The sequence below is a fragment of the Typopeltis vanoorti genome, chromosome 9 (assembly GCF_054136105.1).
Source record: "Typopeltis vanoorti isolate ZY-2024b chromosome 9, IOZ_Tvanoo_1.0, whole genome shotgun sequence".
In the NCBI taxonomy this organism is placed as follows: Eukaryota; Metazoa; Arthropoda; class Arachnida; order Uropygi; family Thelyphonidae; genus Typopeltis; species Typopeltis vanoorti.
This window is the reverse complement of record NC_143557.1, coordinates 139,942,501-139,960,314: the sequence shown is the minus strand read 5'-3', so window position 1 is coordinate 139,960,314 and position 17,814 is coordinate 139,942,501. Positions and strand designations below refer to the sequence as shown.

Genomic DNA, 17,814 nt, shown 5'->3' with positions numbered 1-17,814 from the left:
ATATAGTTACAAAATAGTGTAACAAAAGTACACAAGAGTGTTGTACGAAACTAGGAATTAATTTATAAAAAGGCTTTACTTTTTATGTGGTTTTTCGCCAGTAATTTAACAAAACATGATGGATGCAATATTATGTTGCATCCATCATCTGACAATCATCTGAACACTGCTTTAGCATCCGAACTGATATCCCATCAGTCATTTGCCGAATTTTTATTCAAATGGAGCTACTTTGGTGCCGCTTCATACACCTGCGTTTCTTCATCTAGTGAAGAGGTAACAGTGAGCTCAATGTCGCGTACACCAGGTTGATAGCTTTTAGCAAAATGAGCATTCATTAGTTGACCAGCCTCTTCTGCATCTGTCACCTGACATCATCTGCATTCATTAGAGTTATTCTTTCATATTTATTCCTTCTTTTACTTGCAGCATATCGATGGAATTCTTGTGGGTTGTCTTTAGCGCGCAGAGCCAGTTTCTTTTCATAATCAGACTTTGCTTTTCGTATAACAGTTGTGACTATTCTAGCCTGCTGCTTATAAGGTTTATAACGGACGTCATCCTTATGCCAACGGTAATCCTTCCACATCGTCCTTTTCTTACGAATCTCTTGCTTTATAAGATTCCACATCCATTTGACTCCTACTCTATTTATTCTTCGAACTCTCGGGACACACTCTGATATTGCATCATTTAAGTATTGTTTAAATGCTTCGCATGCACTGTCGATATTCTTCCCATCCAGCAACCGATCCCATTCCACTGAACTCAGTATACTCCTCAAGTGGTCATAATTTCCTGCTTTGCAGTTCAGCATGTAACCCTTTCTGAATGGAAATTTCATAAACTTAGCCAGATCACTGTCACCAACCGGAGACAAATGAATTACATTTTTAACTGACGCTCTCATGTGGTTTTCATGATACAGTTGGAATTATTTCTACTTTTTTTAATGAATAAGATTGTGGGTGTCATTTTAACATATTTTTACGTTTCATTTTTGTAGTATGTCGTGCACTGGGGATTCCATGTCGAACAGTCACCAACTTCGTTTCCGCTCACGATACCGATCGAAGTTTGACTATTGACAAATACTTTAACCAGAATGGTAAACTCAACAAGAAGATGACTAAGGATTCCATATGGTAAGTGTTTACGTACTACGAAATTTTATTTAACTCGAAATTAATGTTGGATATTAAGTGCGAAAGAGAATCATACTGAGAGATTTCATAAATGTGAAAACTTATAGTTTAAATGCAGTTATGAATATAAATATTTATATGAGAAAAACAAACATAAATATAAGAATACATTTATATATATAGATATGTAAGTGTAAATAACTTATTTTTAGCGAAGTAAATTTAAATAGTGCTTACATTAGCCTTTGCACTATGACTATATGCTAAATCAGCAAAAGTCTTTATAAGGTCGATTCTAGTAGGACCTTATTATATTTTTATTTTAATTTATTCGTTTTCAAGCCAGTTCTCGAGGTGGTCATTGTTTGGAGCAAGCAGGGTTTTCCAAAAAAAAAAAAAAAAAAAAAAATCAAGAGTTTTAGCTGACGGATTGAAACATTAGACGCAGACTTGGCAATATTTTTTCAGAATAAGATGAGTCAACCATCAGATGGGTGGGAAATATCTAAGTTATATCTTCGTGTTCTTTTGCCTATGTACACTGGCTAGAGACGTACTAATCTTACGGAGGTAGCGAAGGTGGCAACGAGAGACACTTGCTGTCAACTGACTTTGCAACGGTCAGGGCAAGTGGGTTGGTTGTGTGCTGTTACGGCCGAAACTATGGCGAACAAGTCAGGATATTATGTCTGTAAATTGCCTGTCCTTATAGCCGTTTGCGTGATGAAAATCCCACGTTTCTGTAGCTCACTTTTTCATTAAAAAAATTTCATAAATACTCTTTACTTGCTATAGGGGATTTGAACCCCGATCATTCCATCCAAAGGTATCGCTGATACCGAATAAAAGGCACAGATGATTTTTTTGTTTATTTATTATTTGATTATACTTTTAAGCAGCGTGGAAATAAATAAATATTTTTGCAATTTAATTCTGTGAATCTAATTTTAGGAATTTTCACGTCTGGAATGATTGTTGGATGGCTCGACCTGACCTTCCAAAGGGATATGGAGGATGGCAAGCAGTGGATGGAACCCCTCAAGAAATTAGCGGAGGTAAAAAAAAAAATTACATAAAAACTAGATTAACTAACCCGTTAACTAGATTAATTTACATAAAAAGTATAAACCCGTGAAAAGTGAAGCGTCCATAGGTTTGACTACGATTTGAAAAACTTTGGATTATGATTTCTGATGGAGAGAAACATGAAGGAAGATCGTTTTCCAGAGAACGAAGAAAGAAATGAATGAGGAGAGGTTGTTAGTAAGATGAGTGTGAGAGCGAATTTCGACTGAAACCATTCTTCGAGTGGAATAACAATCTTTGATGAGAAAATTTAATTCATTGATGATAACTTGGTTCATCAAGCACCATGAACGTGTCCATTGGGGAAGGGCAGTACCAAACAGGGGCTTTTGAGTGACACAAAATGACGAGTTCGTAACAGAAGGGTTAAATCTATTTCTGTTATTATAGAATACGGGATTTTTAAAAAGCTTGGTTTGAATAAAGTCTTTTCAGACGTGGAAATAATAAACCGTTCTTTGATGATTCGAGAATATTCCGGTTTGATGAGGAATTTGATGACGAGAAGACCAAACATTTTGAGCATTGCTACCATCATGAAATATGTTCGTTTGTGATGATTTTGGATCCTTCAGAGCTGTAACTGTTAGGCGAATATCTAATATTTCTTTCTTTTTATGTCGTTCTTTTCTACATTTCATAAGGAGATCTAAATTATCCTCAACAAATGACAACTCATTCTCAGATCAGTTTGAGAACACTAAGAACTGCCTTCAGTTTTTTGAGCTTCACTGCGTTTCAGGGTGGAAATTTTTCTCTCATCAGTTTCTTTATTAACGCAAGGGTACCCCAAGGCTTTGTGCTCTCGACCCCGCTCTTTTTTCTATTGATTTATGAGTGTCTCGCACTAACATCAAATTCTGTTTACAGTATCTCTGATGGCAATGTCCTTTTTCTTCTTCATTCGTAAAACCTTGTAGTAGCACCTAAATGATCCGAGCTTCAAAATCTTCCACGATGGGCCAATCATTAAGCTGCGAACCTCTTGGTAATCTCCGAGATGGGGTAAAACGAGTGGATTTCAGTGCAACAAAAAACACACGTTTTGTCTTATTTCTCATACAGAAAGTTAAACCTTCATCCCATCCGTCTTACTTTTAGTAAAATGCCATATATTATCAATGTCAAGAGATTAGGGTATCATCATCTTATCTTTCTACTGGATCTTAGGTAGAAATCCATAATAGTCAACCGCCTGAATGGAGATGGCACTTGAGAGGGCAGGGCAGTCAATATTAGTTTTCGCTTCTTGCGTTGACTTTCACACTCACAGGCACATCGCATTCGCAGCCTCTTCACACTCGAAAGCACTTCGTATCCTCTTCCGGTGAAGTATTCTAACCCATCAAGATCGGAATAATTTTGTCCACACTATGAAGGATCCTTTCAAAGAGTTTCTGACAAAACACTACCGATGGTCCAACGGAGCATTTCCTGATATAATTGGAGTGATTTGCTTTGGCTATGTATGCAGGATTCGGAGAAAAAGAATGATACCAGATGGTTCACTTTATTATTACGTGACACTTCCAGGGAGGGCACCCGCTCTCTGCTCTACAGCTCTCTGTCTTCACCACTCCATTCGTTACCACAGACAGTCACCAACATCCATGCCCACGGCGGGATTCTAACCCGCAGTCTCTTGGCTGGAGAGCGGATACGCTAACCGCTTGGCCAACCAGTCCTGCTATGGCCGAGGTTAAGGTTGTACTACTTAGATGTCAAAGGCGTGGAATCTTTTTTCGGTTTTTCCTTCTTAGCGTGGATTGCTTTAGCACATTTGAAGAATAATGAAGGCCTGGTTGAGCGAAAACGTACGCTGGACACCAATGAGAAACAAATTGCAGAGCATTACATTACCTCACTGAGTGTGAATGATGACTATTCTATTAACACAAATATTTCCGGCAGAAGTAACTGGCATGCGTTAATATTTATTCAAGTGTTGTAAAAGAAATATTATTATGATGATTAATTTCTATTAATTGATCTCAGTAAAGAAGATATTAGTTTAATTTCATTTTCAGTAGAATATTTAAATTAATCACTAAATAATGCAGTACACTCTTAACCAGAGGCGGCTCGTGCATAGGCCCCCCCTCCAATTTTTCTCGCTATATAAATATATTTATTAATTTATTTATATTTGCTTGCAATATTTACTTTTATCATCAACAATCCAATACAATTCTCTTATTTTGTATATAAAATAATAAAAATCCATCTTGTAGCACTTAGGAGGGCGAATGACGCTAGCGGCACTGTGTTTACCACAGTGTCATATTGCTACGCGCGCAAGCATATGCACGTCATAGTGAAATACGAGCTATTAGGGTAATGCGGCACTGTCCGTCGCGCAGTTCCACTGTCGTTTATATGCAGTTTGCGCCAGTAGTAGAGTGTTCGCAGTGCTTATCGTGTTTACTCCGTCTCTTTAAATATTTGGACATTACAATTAAAGACATAACATTTGTTATAGTTTTTATTTTAGAACATTACTGGGGTTATGATAATGGATTTTACTTTGAAAGTAATTTTGAATTATACCAAACTGTATAATTTTATCGATAATAAACAATATTTTTTCAAGTTTTTTTTTTTTTTTTTTTTTTTTTTTTTTTTTTTTTTTTTACTATAATTTTGATATTTTATCCAAATTATGGTAAAAAAAAAAAAAGTTGCAGCACCCCCACGACACAAACAGCCAGTGCTCGTAACATTACTATTTGAATTCACGTTTAGAAATATTAACGTCTGAACATTATTTAAACATTGCATGATTTCACATTAATGTTGGGATGTTTTAGAAAGACATCTACTTAATGCGATCTTTATTGGCTGTTGCGAAAAGTATTTACTGGTATTAATAATTTTAATTTGGTAAAGATTCTAACAATCTCTTGCCATCCGCTATCGAGATTCACTCTGTGTGTGCTTTCCTTCCAGGCGTGTTCCAGATGGGTCCAGCCTCTCTCGAAGCTATTCGACGTGGAGAGATCGGACAGCAGTTTGACTGTCCCTTCGTGTTTGCTGAGGTGAATGCTGACGTTGTACACTGGCAGGTGAACCCATATGTCGAGGGTGGTCTGGTCAAAATGGCGACAGTGAAATGGAGGTAAGAACATGTCTCGTTCACACACACAACCCCCCCCCCCCCCGCGGGTCTCTTGTTGTTACGCAGGGTTTTTCAATACATTGTTAGACTATCAATATCTTTCTTGCTGAGAAATTCAAAACGACTTCACTGTACTCGTGTCTTTCGGTGTGTGTGCGTGTGCGTGCGCGCTTGTTTTAAGTACTTTTTATGTGATCCCTCACAAGAAAGGTTATAAACCTATAGTACATTAGCACTGTGGGTGAGCTAGAATTTTTTTCTTTTACACACACACACACACACACACACACACACACACACACACACACACACACACACACACACACACACACACACACACACACACACACACACACACACACACACACACACACTCTTCAACGTTTTCAAGTCATTTCAGCCATCAATAAGCGAGAATGGTTTCTCACACAATATGGCTGACCGATAATATTGATCAGGGAACAGGAGTTACAGTTGGTGCGTCTAATTTTAGTCCTGATGATTCTAATCAGCTTAAAGGTAATTCACTTTAACGCAATTTAATCCATAACGCACAAACAGATGTAATACAAAAACACTATACGCCCTCTGTCAAAGAATAAAACCGAACTTTTGATAGAAAATAAAATACAGCCAATTATAATTATTCAAATGATTTATTTCAATCAATGTACTCTCCCACAACTTCGATGCAGCGTTTGGCACGGTCAATTAATTCGTTAAATGAGTTTTTTTTATCGGTTTTTGGGATACTGTTGAAGGTCGTGGTTACTGCCGCTTGAATGTTCACAATGGTGTCGTATCGCTTTCCTTTCATCGGCAAATGAAGTCGAGGAAAAAGAAAGAAGTCACAGGGCGCTAAATCAGGTGAATACGGCGAGTGATCCAATACACAAACTTGGTTTTTGCTCAAAAACTGTCTCACAATGTTCGAACGATGAGAGGGTGCATTATCGTGCAAAAGGGACCAGCTGCCTGCATCGCGATATTCATACCGTACGCGACTAATTCTCGCTATCAATCGCTTCAAAACTTCGAGATAAAACTCACCACTGACCGTTTAACCAAGCTGAACGAATTCTTTGGGGATAATGGTCCTTGAAATGATAGAAATAAATCAGCATTGTCTTTACTTTTGACTTCTCGAAGCGAATTTTTGTCAGATGCCTCTCTTCCAGTGGTCTCCACTCAGCACTCTGGCGCTTTGTTTCGGGCTCATACTCAAAACACCACGTTTCGTCACCAGTAACGATCGTTTTAAAGAAATTTACGAGCGGTTTTAATGAGATCCTTGCAGCGTTCAATTCGATACATTTTTTGGTCGTCGGTCAACTTGTGGGGAACAAATCGCGAATTCAATTTACGAAGGCCCAAACTCTCGGTCAAAATGTTTGTGCACAGTTGAGTTTGGAATCCCCAATTCATCTTCAATCAATCTCACGGTGTATATATTTGGCTGCAAAAATCTTTAATGGTTAACCTCTCTTAATACGAAACGAAACCAACACACACACACACACACACACACACACACACACACACACACACACACACACACACACACACACACACACACACACACACACACACACACACACACACACACACACACACACACACACACACACACACACACACACACACACAGAGAGAGAGAGAGAGAGAGAGAGAAATCTAATCAGAGAGTGTGCCTAAATTTCTGTAAGAAACGATTTTTTCAAAGACCGAAAAAAAGGGACACTCCCCCTTGGTTTTAAAAAGGGGATCTATCAAAACTATCTTTTCAATGAAAAGATAGTTTTCATTGAAACCAGGTTTCTATCTTTAATATGTCAGGTGTTCTTCACGCAATCACTTTTTGTCCAAATTTTCACTTTCTTTAGTTCGTAAGATGGTTGATTGGAAATGCGATAGCTACCAAGATGTGAAGAAATAATCTTTCTGCTTTTTGTTTCATCGACTTCCCCAGTGTCGCTCCTTTCATGCTGACCAAGAGAGTTGGAGTGGACGATTTCTACGGAGATGAGGATGCAGAAAATATCATCGGCGAGTACAAGAATCAAGAAGGTGAGTTCGTGTTGATACTGAAAGATAGATTTATTTATTTCTGCCGACATTGCTATTATCAGGCATTTTTAATTTTTTTTAATTTAAATTTATTAATTTTATTTTATATTATTATATATATATATATATATATATATATATATATATATATATATATATATATATATTCAAAATTCATTTTTACTCGGTTGGAATATTATAAAAAAAAGGTTTAATGACTGTTACCGAGAGATAAAAAGATGACAAGATATATTTAAAAAGATACTACTAGTTTACTAGTTTCGTTACATGAACATCCTCAGGTATCACAATCAAAGAAGTATATAAAAAATTACAGAGACTTAAAATTGTACTAACAGAACAAGTATAAAAAACAGTAGCGTGTTTGAAAAAAATGCATGTATGAGTTCCAAACAAACGAATACTACGCGCTGTCGCGAGTGCGCCAGTACTGAACAGAAGCAACGTGTGCGTCAGAGAGATTGTAACTCAGGCTGTTGTTGATATGAGCGGAATCTAGAGAAATTTCCCTAGATTCAACAATCTTTCTTTCGAGTTCATCGTAGCACACATGGATGTTAGCAGTTTGAGTCCAGTTTACAATGTGCTGGTGGCCTTCGTCTGAGTTAGCTGAAAAGAGAACGTGGCTAGAGAGAGCGCTAGCTCTAGTCCTGTTATAGGAGATATCTCTACGGTGTTCATCCAAACGTAGAAGGATGGATTTAGCAGTCTGTCCATAGTATGCTTTCCGCAATCACACAAAATCTTGTACACTCCTAGAAACTGAGTAGGAAGATGTTTCTCTTTAGGTTTGCTAATTATTGAACGAAGTTTTGGAAGCGTAGTGAAGCACGTTTTGAAGTTGAAGTCCTTGAGAATCTTGGCCAGTTTTGGTGAATGAGGGCTGATGTAAGGCAAGGAGATGAAGGCTCTTGGGGAAGAGGGATCTTCAGAAGCAGTTGAGTGCCTGGGGGGAAGAAATTTGTCAATTTTCTTTGGAGAGAAACCATTGTTAATAAACGTTTTTTTAAGAAAACGGAGTTCATTTTCAATTTCTGTTTCTTCTGTAAGTAATGATTTGGCTCGGTGAGCTAAGGTGGAAATAATACCACATTTTTGTGGGGGATAGTGATTTGAGGAAGCATGAAGGTATCTGTCAGTATGAGTAGGCTTTCTAAAAATTGAGATTTTAATGCTCTCAGCACATCTGGTAAGTTTCAGGTCTAAAAAGAGGAGGCAGTCATCTGATTCCAGTTCGAGGGTGAAAGAGATTTTTTCATGGCACTTGTTTAGGTGGTCCAAAAATAAATAGAGGTTATTGACACCGTCTTCCCAGATGAGGAAAATACCATCAATATAGCGGTACCAGACTTTTGGTTTAAAGTGAAAGGAGTTAATAGCTTTTTCTTCAAAATCGTTGAGAAATATATCCGCAAGAATCGGAGAGAGTGGGCTGCCCATAGCCAGACCTGAGTTTTGTAAGTAGATCTTGTTATCATATTTGAAGTATCCTGACAAATTTCTTTCCCCCAGGCACTCAACTTCTTCTGAGGATCCCTCTTCTCCAAGAGCCTTCATCTCCTTGCCTTACATCAGCTCTCTTTCACCAAAACTGGCCAAGATTCTCAAGAAATTCAACTTCAAAACGTGCTTCACTACGCTTCCAAAACTTCGTTGATTACTTTGCAAACATAAACAGAAACATCTTCCTACTCAGTTTCTAGGAGTGTACAAGATTTTGTGTGATTGCGGAAAGCCATACTATGGACAGATTGCTAAATCCATCCTTCTATTTGGATGAACACCGTAGAGATATCTCCTATAACAGGACTAGAGCTAACGCTCTCTCTAGCCACGTTCTCTTTTCAGCTAACTCAGACGAAGGCCGCCAGCACATTGTAAACTGGACTCAAACTGCTAACATCCATGTGTGCTACGATGAACTCGAAAGAAAGATTGTTGAATCTAGGGAAATTTCTCTAGATTCTTCTCATATCAACAACAGCCTGAGTTACAATCTCTCTGACGCACACGTTGCTTCTGTTCAGTACTGGCGCACTAGCGACAGCGGGTAGTATTCGTTTGTTTGGAACTCATACTTGCATTTTTTTCAAACACGCTACTGTCTTTTTATACTTGTTCTGTTAGTACAATTTTAAGTCTCTGTAATTTTTTATATACTTCTTTGATTGCGATACCTGAGGATGTTCATGTAACGAAACTAGTAAACTAGTAGTATCTTTTTTTAAATATATCTTGACATCTTTTTATCTCTCGGTAACAGTCATTAAACCTTTTTATTATATATATATATATATATATATATATATATATATATATATATATATATATATATATATATATATATATATATATATATATATATATATATATATATATTATTATTTTATTTTATTATTATTATTATTATTTTATTTTTTTGTAGGCACAGCGGAAGAGCGACTTGCCGTTATGAACGCTGCTCGAATGGGTGGAAACGACACCACCCGTAGCGTCATCTACAACCTCCCTACTCCAGATGCAGAGGACGTGTTTTTCGACCTTAAAGAGATAGACAAGATCATGATCGGCCAGCCCTTCGACATCACGGTCATCGTGAAAAACAAGTCATCGGAAGTGAGAACCATCTCCGCTGTTCTGTCTGCCAGCACCGTCTACTACACGGGGGTCTTAGCCGATAAAGTGAAAAGACAGCGGAAAACATTCAGTCTGAACCCTGGACAAAGTAAGATGACTGCTGCTTTTATAATATCAACAATAATAATATTATTATTTCTTGTAGAGCGTTATTTATATTGTTGTCCGCTAGGTGGCATGAATGTGTAGTAATAACTCACGCAATCTTTTTATACCAAACATGGATTATTATTATTAGTTTATTTTTTTGAAGCAATTTACTCAGATCATTCCAGAAATGCATGAATAATACTTGCTAAGTTGCAATATCCCAAAGTTCTCGAAAATTCGGTGATAAAATCCTTCATTCTGCTTCTTTCATCATATCCTGACTCAAGAATGAACGTCTGCGTTGTTGTGTATTAATAGCGCAGTAACCGCGTATTTCCATACCAAATGCGCTCATTAAAAACATGATACTGCAGCGAACGTCCCCCCCCCCCGAATTAACGGGGCGGGAGATCCTTTTAAAAAGTACTTGCATTCGCAGAGGTACAACCTTCTTACGTTCATTAACATTTTCTAACTATATGCAAGAGTCTGTGACAGAGAAATGAGCTTCCAGTTGAGAGACGACCGGACAGTAAGCAAAAAAAAAAAAAAAGGAAGTAGGAAATGACGTCACTGACAACACGGTCAAATGGAATTATACTGAGCAATCGTTTGGCAGCCAGCTGTTAACTGGTGTCGTGACCTTGATAATGTTATTTAATAATCTGTAAATTAATTTTTGTTAGTAATCCTTCAATATTACATTCCGAAAGTGACTTATTATAGTTTCGTTGTTTATTTTGTAATTCAATAACGCGAAGGTCATTTACACAGGCTTACGAGTATTAAGTGATATTATATAATTACTTCACGGTGTTTTATTTTTATTATTTTTGTTGTTGTTGTTGGTTATTTATTTATGGTTCTCCAGTTATAAAAACTTGTAATCATATCTGTCGTCTGCCAGGGCAGAGCGACGCTTCAGTGAATATCACACGTGGCGCGTGGTGTTGATGGAATCACAGCTTTAGTTTAGTCCGACGATATAATCTTCTAAATACTTTTTAATTGCTGTTCGCTTATTAATGTGTACAAGTAATCTTACCACATGCATCCACTTTTTTTCCTCGGCTTATTTTTTGTTGCTATGAAAATTGAACTGCGTTTAATTTAATAAAGAACGCTGCAATATAGGAAGACCAACAACACGATAGTCGTAAATAAATTTAATTATGGCAATTCTAATTAATTTAGAATTGCCATAATTCTAAATTGTCTTTCGTAATCTCTGTTGATACTGTGTTCCGCTGATATCATTTTGATATTTATTTACGTATCTGGCATTTCACTTTTTAAATATTTTCACTGATTTTCGAATCACTTCTTTAACATGTTGTATTCTAAAACAATGGCGTTCAGGGATTATCAAAGGGAGACCCAAGGGTGTAACAACGTTTTTTATTATTTTTTTAGTAAAACTTTCATGGTTGCATAAGCGATGTCCGGAGACCCATTTTGAGGTGACATTAAACCTCTTTCATTCACTCTTTTAGGTATGTTAAAAAGAGAATAATAATAATAATAATAATAATAATAATAATAATAAACGGTTTTAGACATTTGTCCAAAATATTATGAAAGACTAAAGATTTACTTCCACAAACATGGCTGAGAACATATTCGTTTCAGAACTAATACATCTCCGCCTCATAGCCTTTGATGTTCTCAACTAATGCACAGTCGAAAAACGTAGTATTAACAATAACTGGATCTCAAACAAATCCGGATGTTTTCTTTCCCACAGACATAAACTAACCCCGAATACACTTTAGAACTGCATACGAATTCAGCAAAAGCAGAGTAAGTCCAGTAAGTGCCGATACCGAGACTTAAGATAAGATCTCGACTTATCTTAAGTCTCGAACATACATGAAGGACTTAAATCTACTGGAGAAAGATACGTCATAGACATGGTCATTTGTTCATTGGGCATCCACGGATGCCCAATGAACAAATGTTGTATTATCTGTAGACTGTCTCTCCCCTTCTTTCTTTGCTTCATTCTTCTCTTCTTGCTCCCCCCCCCCCCCCAATTCTATTAAAGTATTCGAGGGCCAGAGGTGAATCTTTCCTATTTTGCAGTGACTTTACTCCAAAATGCTAATATGGTTGTATTTCCTTTGAGAACCATAATCTTTGTCTTGCTAGGATTTAGTTGAAGTCCTCTGTTATTACTGATGTTGTTAATTATGTCAAGAATTTGTCAAAGTTCTTCCTTGTCATTACAGAGGAGTACTGTATCATCATCATATCTCAGATCAATGAGCAATCTACCATCTATCCTAATTCTTGTCTTGTGCTCATCCAATGCCTCACGCATGATGTCCTACGCGTCTATACAAGGATGCCTATACTAAACAAGTGAGTAGGCATCCTTGTCTAATTCCTTTTCCAACCTGAAGCCAATCAGTTAATCCACCATCTGTTCTTACCGTGGCTTCTCGCTCACTGTACAAGTTGGCTATCAATCTTTATAGTGTGTTGAGGAAAACCCATTCTTTTCATTACTTCCCACAGTTTCACATGCTGAAAGATCTGTAAATGGTATCGTGTACTGTAAGCAAATAAGTATAATATGATTCACTAAACCAATTTGTGAATTTTAAGACAAGCAATATAAATATTTATTTACTCATGTCAATCATACCAACGAACTTAAGTATAAAGAGCTAATAAGCTTCATTTCGGCAATGAAAACATTACTTAAATTAAGGGGATATTAAATCCCACATAGTTTTAAAACCGAATAAGAAACTCAAAGATTGAAATCAGAGAGTTTCTTGCCGAATATAGTAAACTACAAAGTATCGGCGACATTAGCGTTAGCCAATGCAAGTGATCCTAGTACGTAGTACAATACCAGGGCAACTCGTTGTAAAGGTGGGGGAATTTTTTAATGCTAGTGTCGCCGATACTTTGTAGTTTACTATATTCGGCAAGAAACTCTCTGATTTCAATCTTTGAGTTTCTTATTCGGTTTTAAAACTATGTGGGATTTAATATCCCCTTAATTTAAGTAATGTTTTCATTGCCGAAATGAAGCTTATTAGCTCTTTATACTTAAGTAACTTAATGGTTGCACCTGTTTGGAAAACTCGTTCGCAGAATACATAAGTTCTTTTCGCTATACACTTTGGTATTAGGTCTAGCTACTCACTGATGAAGCCTCAAAAAAGGCTGAAACCGGTCTGGGTAGTGACCCCCCTCCATAATGTAATAACAGCAGACATTTCCTAGGAAATGTGTTTTTACATTATGGAAAATACCTAAGAATAGCGATAAGAATAGCGATCTGAACTTCCCCCACCTTTGCAACGAGTTTCCCGGTATTGTACTACGTACTAGGATCACTTGCATTGGCTAACGCTAGTGTCGCCGATACTTAATAGTTTACTATATTCGGCAAGAAACTCTCTGATTTCAATCTTTGAGTTTCTTATTCGGTTTTAAAACTATGCGGGATTTAATATCCCCTTAATTTAAGTAATACCAACGAGTTACTGGTAACCAGGGGCAGATAACCCATTAAGGCAATGAGGCACTGCCTAGGGGCCTCAAGCTTTGGGGACCCCAAGCCAAGACATTTCCCTATAGTGTTTTAAAATAGATTAATGTTTTCAGTAAACATCATAAAAATCTCGATTATTTTAAGCGAAAATTTTTTTAAAACAATAATTACGTTTTAATACGTATTTTGAACAGCGCGCACTATCTATGCTTTAAATAATGCCAATGTCGGTGCTAGTTGAGAAGCTTCGTATTTTGTATTTTGAACAAAGCGCGCTATCTACGCTTTAAATTAAACCACATTACCAATGTCGGCGCACGGCGTTGACAGCTTCGAGGTCACGAAAACTGATTGCATTGCCGAGATAGGAAGTTTCGCCTGGTTGCTCCTTAACTTCATTTGTTATTGAATCGTGTAAGAGTGAGGTGTTTGTTTCAAAAATAACATTTTAATGTGACTTTTCGTGTTTTCATTATTTGAGTGTAGTGCAAGTAAAAAAAAAGCTTTTTAAAATTGTAAAAAAAATGATAAAAAAAATAAAAAATAAACAAAAAGTTTTATTATTTATCATCCTTTAACCCTTTAACAGGCAGAAAAATCCAGAAGTTCAAAAAATTCAAAAGTACAAGATTTCATTTATTTGCCTCCTAACTTTTATTATTATTATTTTTTTTGGGGGGGGGGCAAATATAATTTGCCTAGGGGCCTCAACTATCCTTAATCCGCCACTACTGGTAACATATAGTAACTTATTATAATAACTGTAAGGGTTACACATTTCAAAAACTCAATACTAGAGACTAAACGTAGTATTTTTCAGGCCACTTCAAGTCTCTAATAACTGATTACTTTGCTACCAGGAATTGAAAGTTATCTCTCATTTAAAAGCATGCGAAAAATTATGTTCACGGTGCGATTCGATTCTTCGGCCATTTCCTTGTCACCGAAAGGTACACAGTCCACTCACATCCATTAGCAATACAAAAAGAAAGAGAATGATAACCGTTGAAGGCAAACAAAATTAGCTTAGAGAGAGAGAGAGAGAGAGATGAAGATAATTACATTATCTTTTTTTTTTTTTTTTTTTTTCCAGCGGAAGAGTTGAGCATCCCCGTCACCTCCGACGAGTATTATCACAAGCTAGTCGACTATTCCATGATGAAGATCTACGCCCTCGCCTCGGTGCAAGAAACCCAACAGACATGGTCAGAAGAAGATGATTTTTCTCTGGTGAAGCCAAAGTTGGAACTGAAGGTAACTTCCTGCATCCGGTTCTTTCTGACACACGTTCGTAGCGTCCAGTGCAAGAGATCATTGATTTTTCTCTTTCTTTTCAGGTACCATCCACAGTGCGGGTAGGTCAGCCTTTCGAGGTCGCCATCTCTTTCACCAACCCCCTTCAGCGTCCCTTGAGACAATGCTGGTTCGTAATCGAGGGACCAGGACTGGCCTCACCCAAGAGGAAACGGTTCAGGTGAGTTTTAGCAACCCATAAGTGGATAAGCATGTAGGCAAAATAAAAGAATGGCTTTTAATAATATCCTCCAGCTCCAATTCTTAAACCAAATAGGCGTATAAATTTTAGAATTCGAATAAAATTTAGTAAACTAAAAGGAGTGTTAACATTCAATCTTCTCTTGTGGCGGAGTCAAGATTGTTTTGTTTATTTGCAGGGATATTAACTCAGGAGAAAGCATCACACACAAAGAGCGTTTAAAGCCATTTCGTCCTGGACAGAGGAACCTAGTGGTCAATTTCAGTTCCAGAGAATTGGTGGAGATCTTGGGATGCAAACAGGTGGAGATCACCGCATAAAACATATCTCCCTATGGGAATATGTATCCGTCTCATCCATTTAGCATCGAGTATTAAGATGTAATATTTTGTTCCTCACTGCGATGTATCCTCATTGCTATGACAACTACGCCCATTCTTGTTTGTTGATGTCTTCTCATGATAACTTTTGTATGTTATCTAAAACCACGAGAAGTTAGTCTTGAATATATTTTATTTCTTCAAACCGTGTTAAGAGTTTTGTCTGATTTAATAGGATCTTCAAGAGAGCATCATGATCGCTATGTTATAATCAGCTCAAATAGCCATGGTAACTGACGAGATTATTTGTTTACCATAAACACAAATGAAATTTTGTATGCACAGTGCGCACATAAACATCCTTTAAATGATTGTTTCTGCAATAAAAAAATAAAATGAATATTGTCAAGATTAAAGCAGTACGTGTATATGAGTAAGTATAATCAACAGTTCAAAGGTCCATTTTTTTGTTGGATAAGCTCAAGCTGTTAAAAGCTCTCTGTTTTTAGAAGGATCACATACGGCGATTTTATCGATCTAATCGGTACATCAATAGTGCCGTTTATTTTCCTAAGGGAGCACGAAGCCGTTTATCCCTAACTGTCGAAAACCGAAGGGCAGCCAATCTCCATCGATTCGCCAGATAACCGACCCAAAACTATATTGTTACTAATATAGATAGAATCCTGTAGCAAGAACCAAGCATCAGATGTTAATCATTGCTGCATCCAATTACTTTGTAAATCCATCATAAGAGTTGACAAAGTATGCTAAATAGGGGATGCCGTTAACAAAGTCTCGGTGTCATTCGCTTGTGTTGTTTAATAGTTTTTCCTTAACCTCGGGCTGTACGCGTTTCTCCAACACGGATAACGTACAATATTCGTAGAATCAAGCAGTAATTTATTTAATAAAGTGTGGTTTGGTAACGTTGTCATCCTCTCCATGAAAGTTGCTGTCATATTTCAGAAAAAAAGAATAAAATTCTCCTAAAATAATTAAAAAACTTCCAGTTCCTGTACGTAGACATTGTTAGCAGATGCATCTGTGTGTGTGTTGTATTTCCAAATTCATTTGGAACTGCCATTCACATAAATATACTCATAATTTGTTTTGTTTAAAAATTACGTCACTTACGAGGCAGTAGCGCACTCAGGATTTAGTCTTGGGGGGGGGGGGGGGGGAATTGAGTAGACGAGTTCAGAATACACACTACGCATCGCACACGACCTATGACTGAGCATCTGCAATGATCGCTAATTCATAAGTAGTATAAAAATAGAAGACACGACACAACATAAATAAAAAAATGAATTTTAATTAGGAAAAGATTTTTGGAAATTTTTTTAAAATTTTCTTTGGGGGGAGGGCCCCCTGGATCCCCTTTGGGTGCACCACTGCTTAGGGGTTCTGTTTCTCCGAAGCAACCATGGCGAGTATATGCTAGTTTAATGGTGTGTGTTTTCTTTTTTAACTCTTTTGTGGTATGATAAAAAACCCTCCACCTCCGTATGAGACTGGTTACCTCACGAGTTGAAATCTCTTCTAAAAGTTCGTGTCCTTGACCAGCAATAAATGGTTACAAAATTTACATTTGAAGTTACATTCAAAGTGCTGCATCGTTCGAACCCACCCCATATTCATATTAGGGATACCAAACTAGCATTTACTCCTATCTTCTGTAGATATCGAGAATCTGTGCATGTTATTGGAAATTAACAGTACTCACTGGCTACGTGTTGAATTCTAAAATCACATTTCAAAACCGAACCCTAAATGCAACATTCCAAGGCGATATTTTGAAGCAGACAAATATTATTTACATAAACATAAACGCCGAAATGAAAAACACATTCTCATATGAAAATGCAATATATATATATATATATATATATATATATATATATTCATTTTTAATATAAACTGACTTAAAACCTGAGAATTATAACACAAGGACATTTATTTGCAAACGCAACATGTTTCATTGAGATTGACTTCATCAAGCGTTAAGAACATAGAAAGATATTAAAAGACACTTAAATTAACATTGACACACTCTAAAGCTATACAATTCTAAAGCCATAATATTCGACTGTAAATTACAGTTATTATGAGCTTGAACTGCAGTCTGAGTTAAAGTTCTATTGTTGTACACCTGTGCGTGTGTGGAACCACGCGATCTCCAGTATCTGATAGTAGAGCTGAAAGAGTCAGGCAAATTATAGCTGAGATTATCGTTCATATGAAGAGGATCCAAGGTGATTTCTTTTGATTCCACAATGCGGCGTTCTACCTCATCATGGCAAACGTGTAGGTTTGAAGTTGATGTC

General features: G+C 37.0%; 1 protein-coding gene across 1 annotated transcript in view; it reads left to right on the top strand.

The window, feature by feature from the left end:
• Positions 1-17,814, top strand: part of LOC150103626 (hemocyte protein-glutamine gamma-glutamyltransferase-like) — a 35,892-nt gene that overhangs the window by 11,584 nt on the left and 6,494 nt on the right. Inside the window, exons 7-13 of the mRNA XM_090398498.1 lie at positions 1,007-1,145; positions 2,097-2,200; positions 5,178-5,346; positions 7,316-7,413; positions 9,860-10,159; positions 14,763-14,923; positions 15,007-15,143. Of these exons, the coding sequence (XP_090254624.1) occupies positions 1,007-1,145; positions 2,097-2,200; positions 5,178-5,346; positions 7,316-7,413; positions 9,860-10,159; positions 14,763-14,923; positions 15,007-15,143 (1,108 nt within the window). The remainder of the gene's footprint in view (positions 1-1,006; positions 1,146-2,096; positions 2,201-5,177; positions 5,347-7,315; positions 7,414-9,859; positions 10,160-14,762; positions 14,924-15,006; positions 15,144-17,814) is intronic.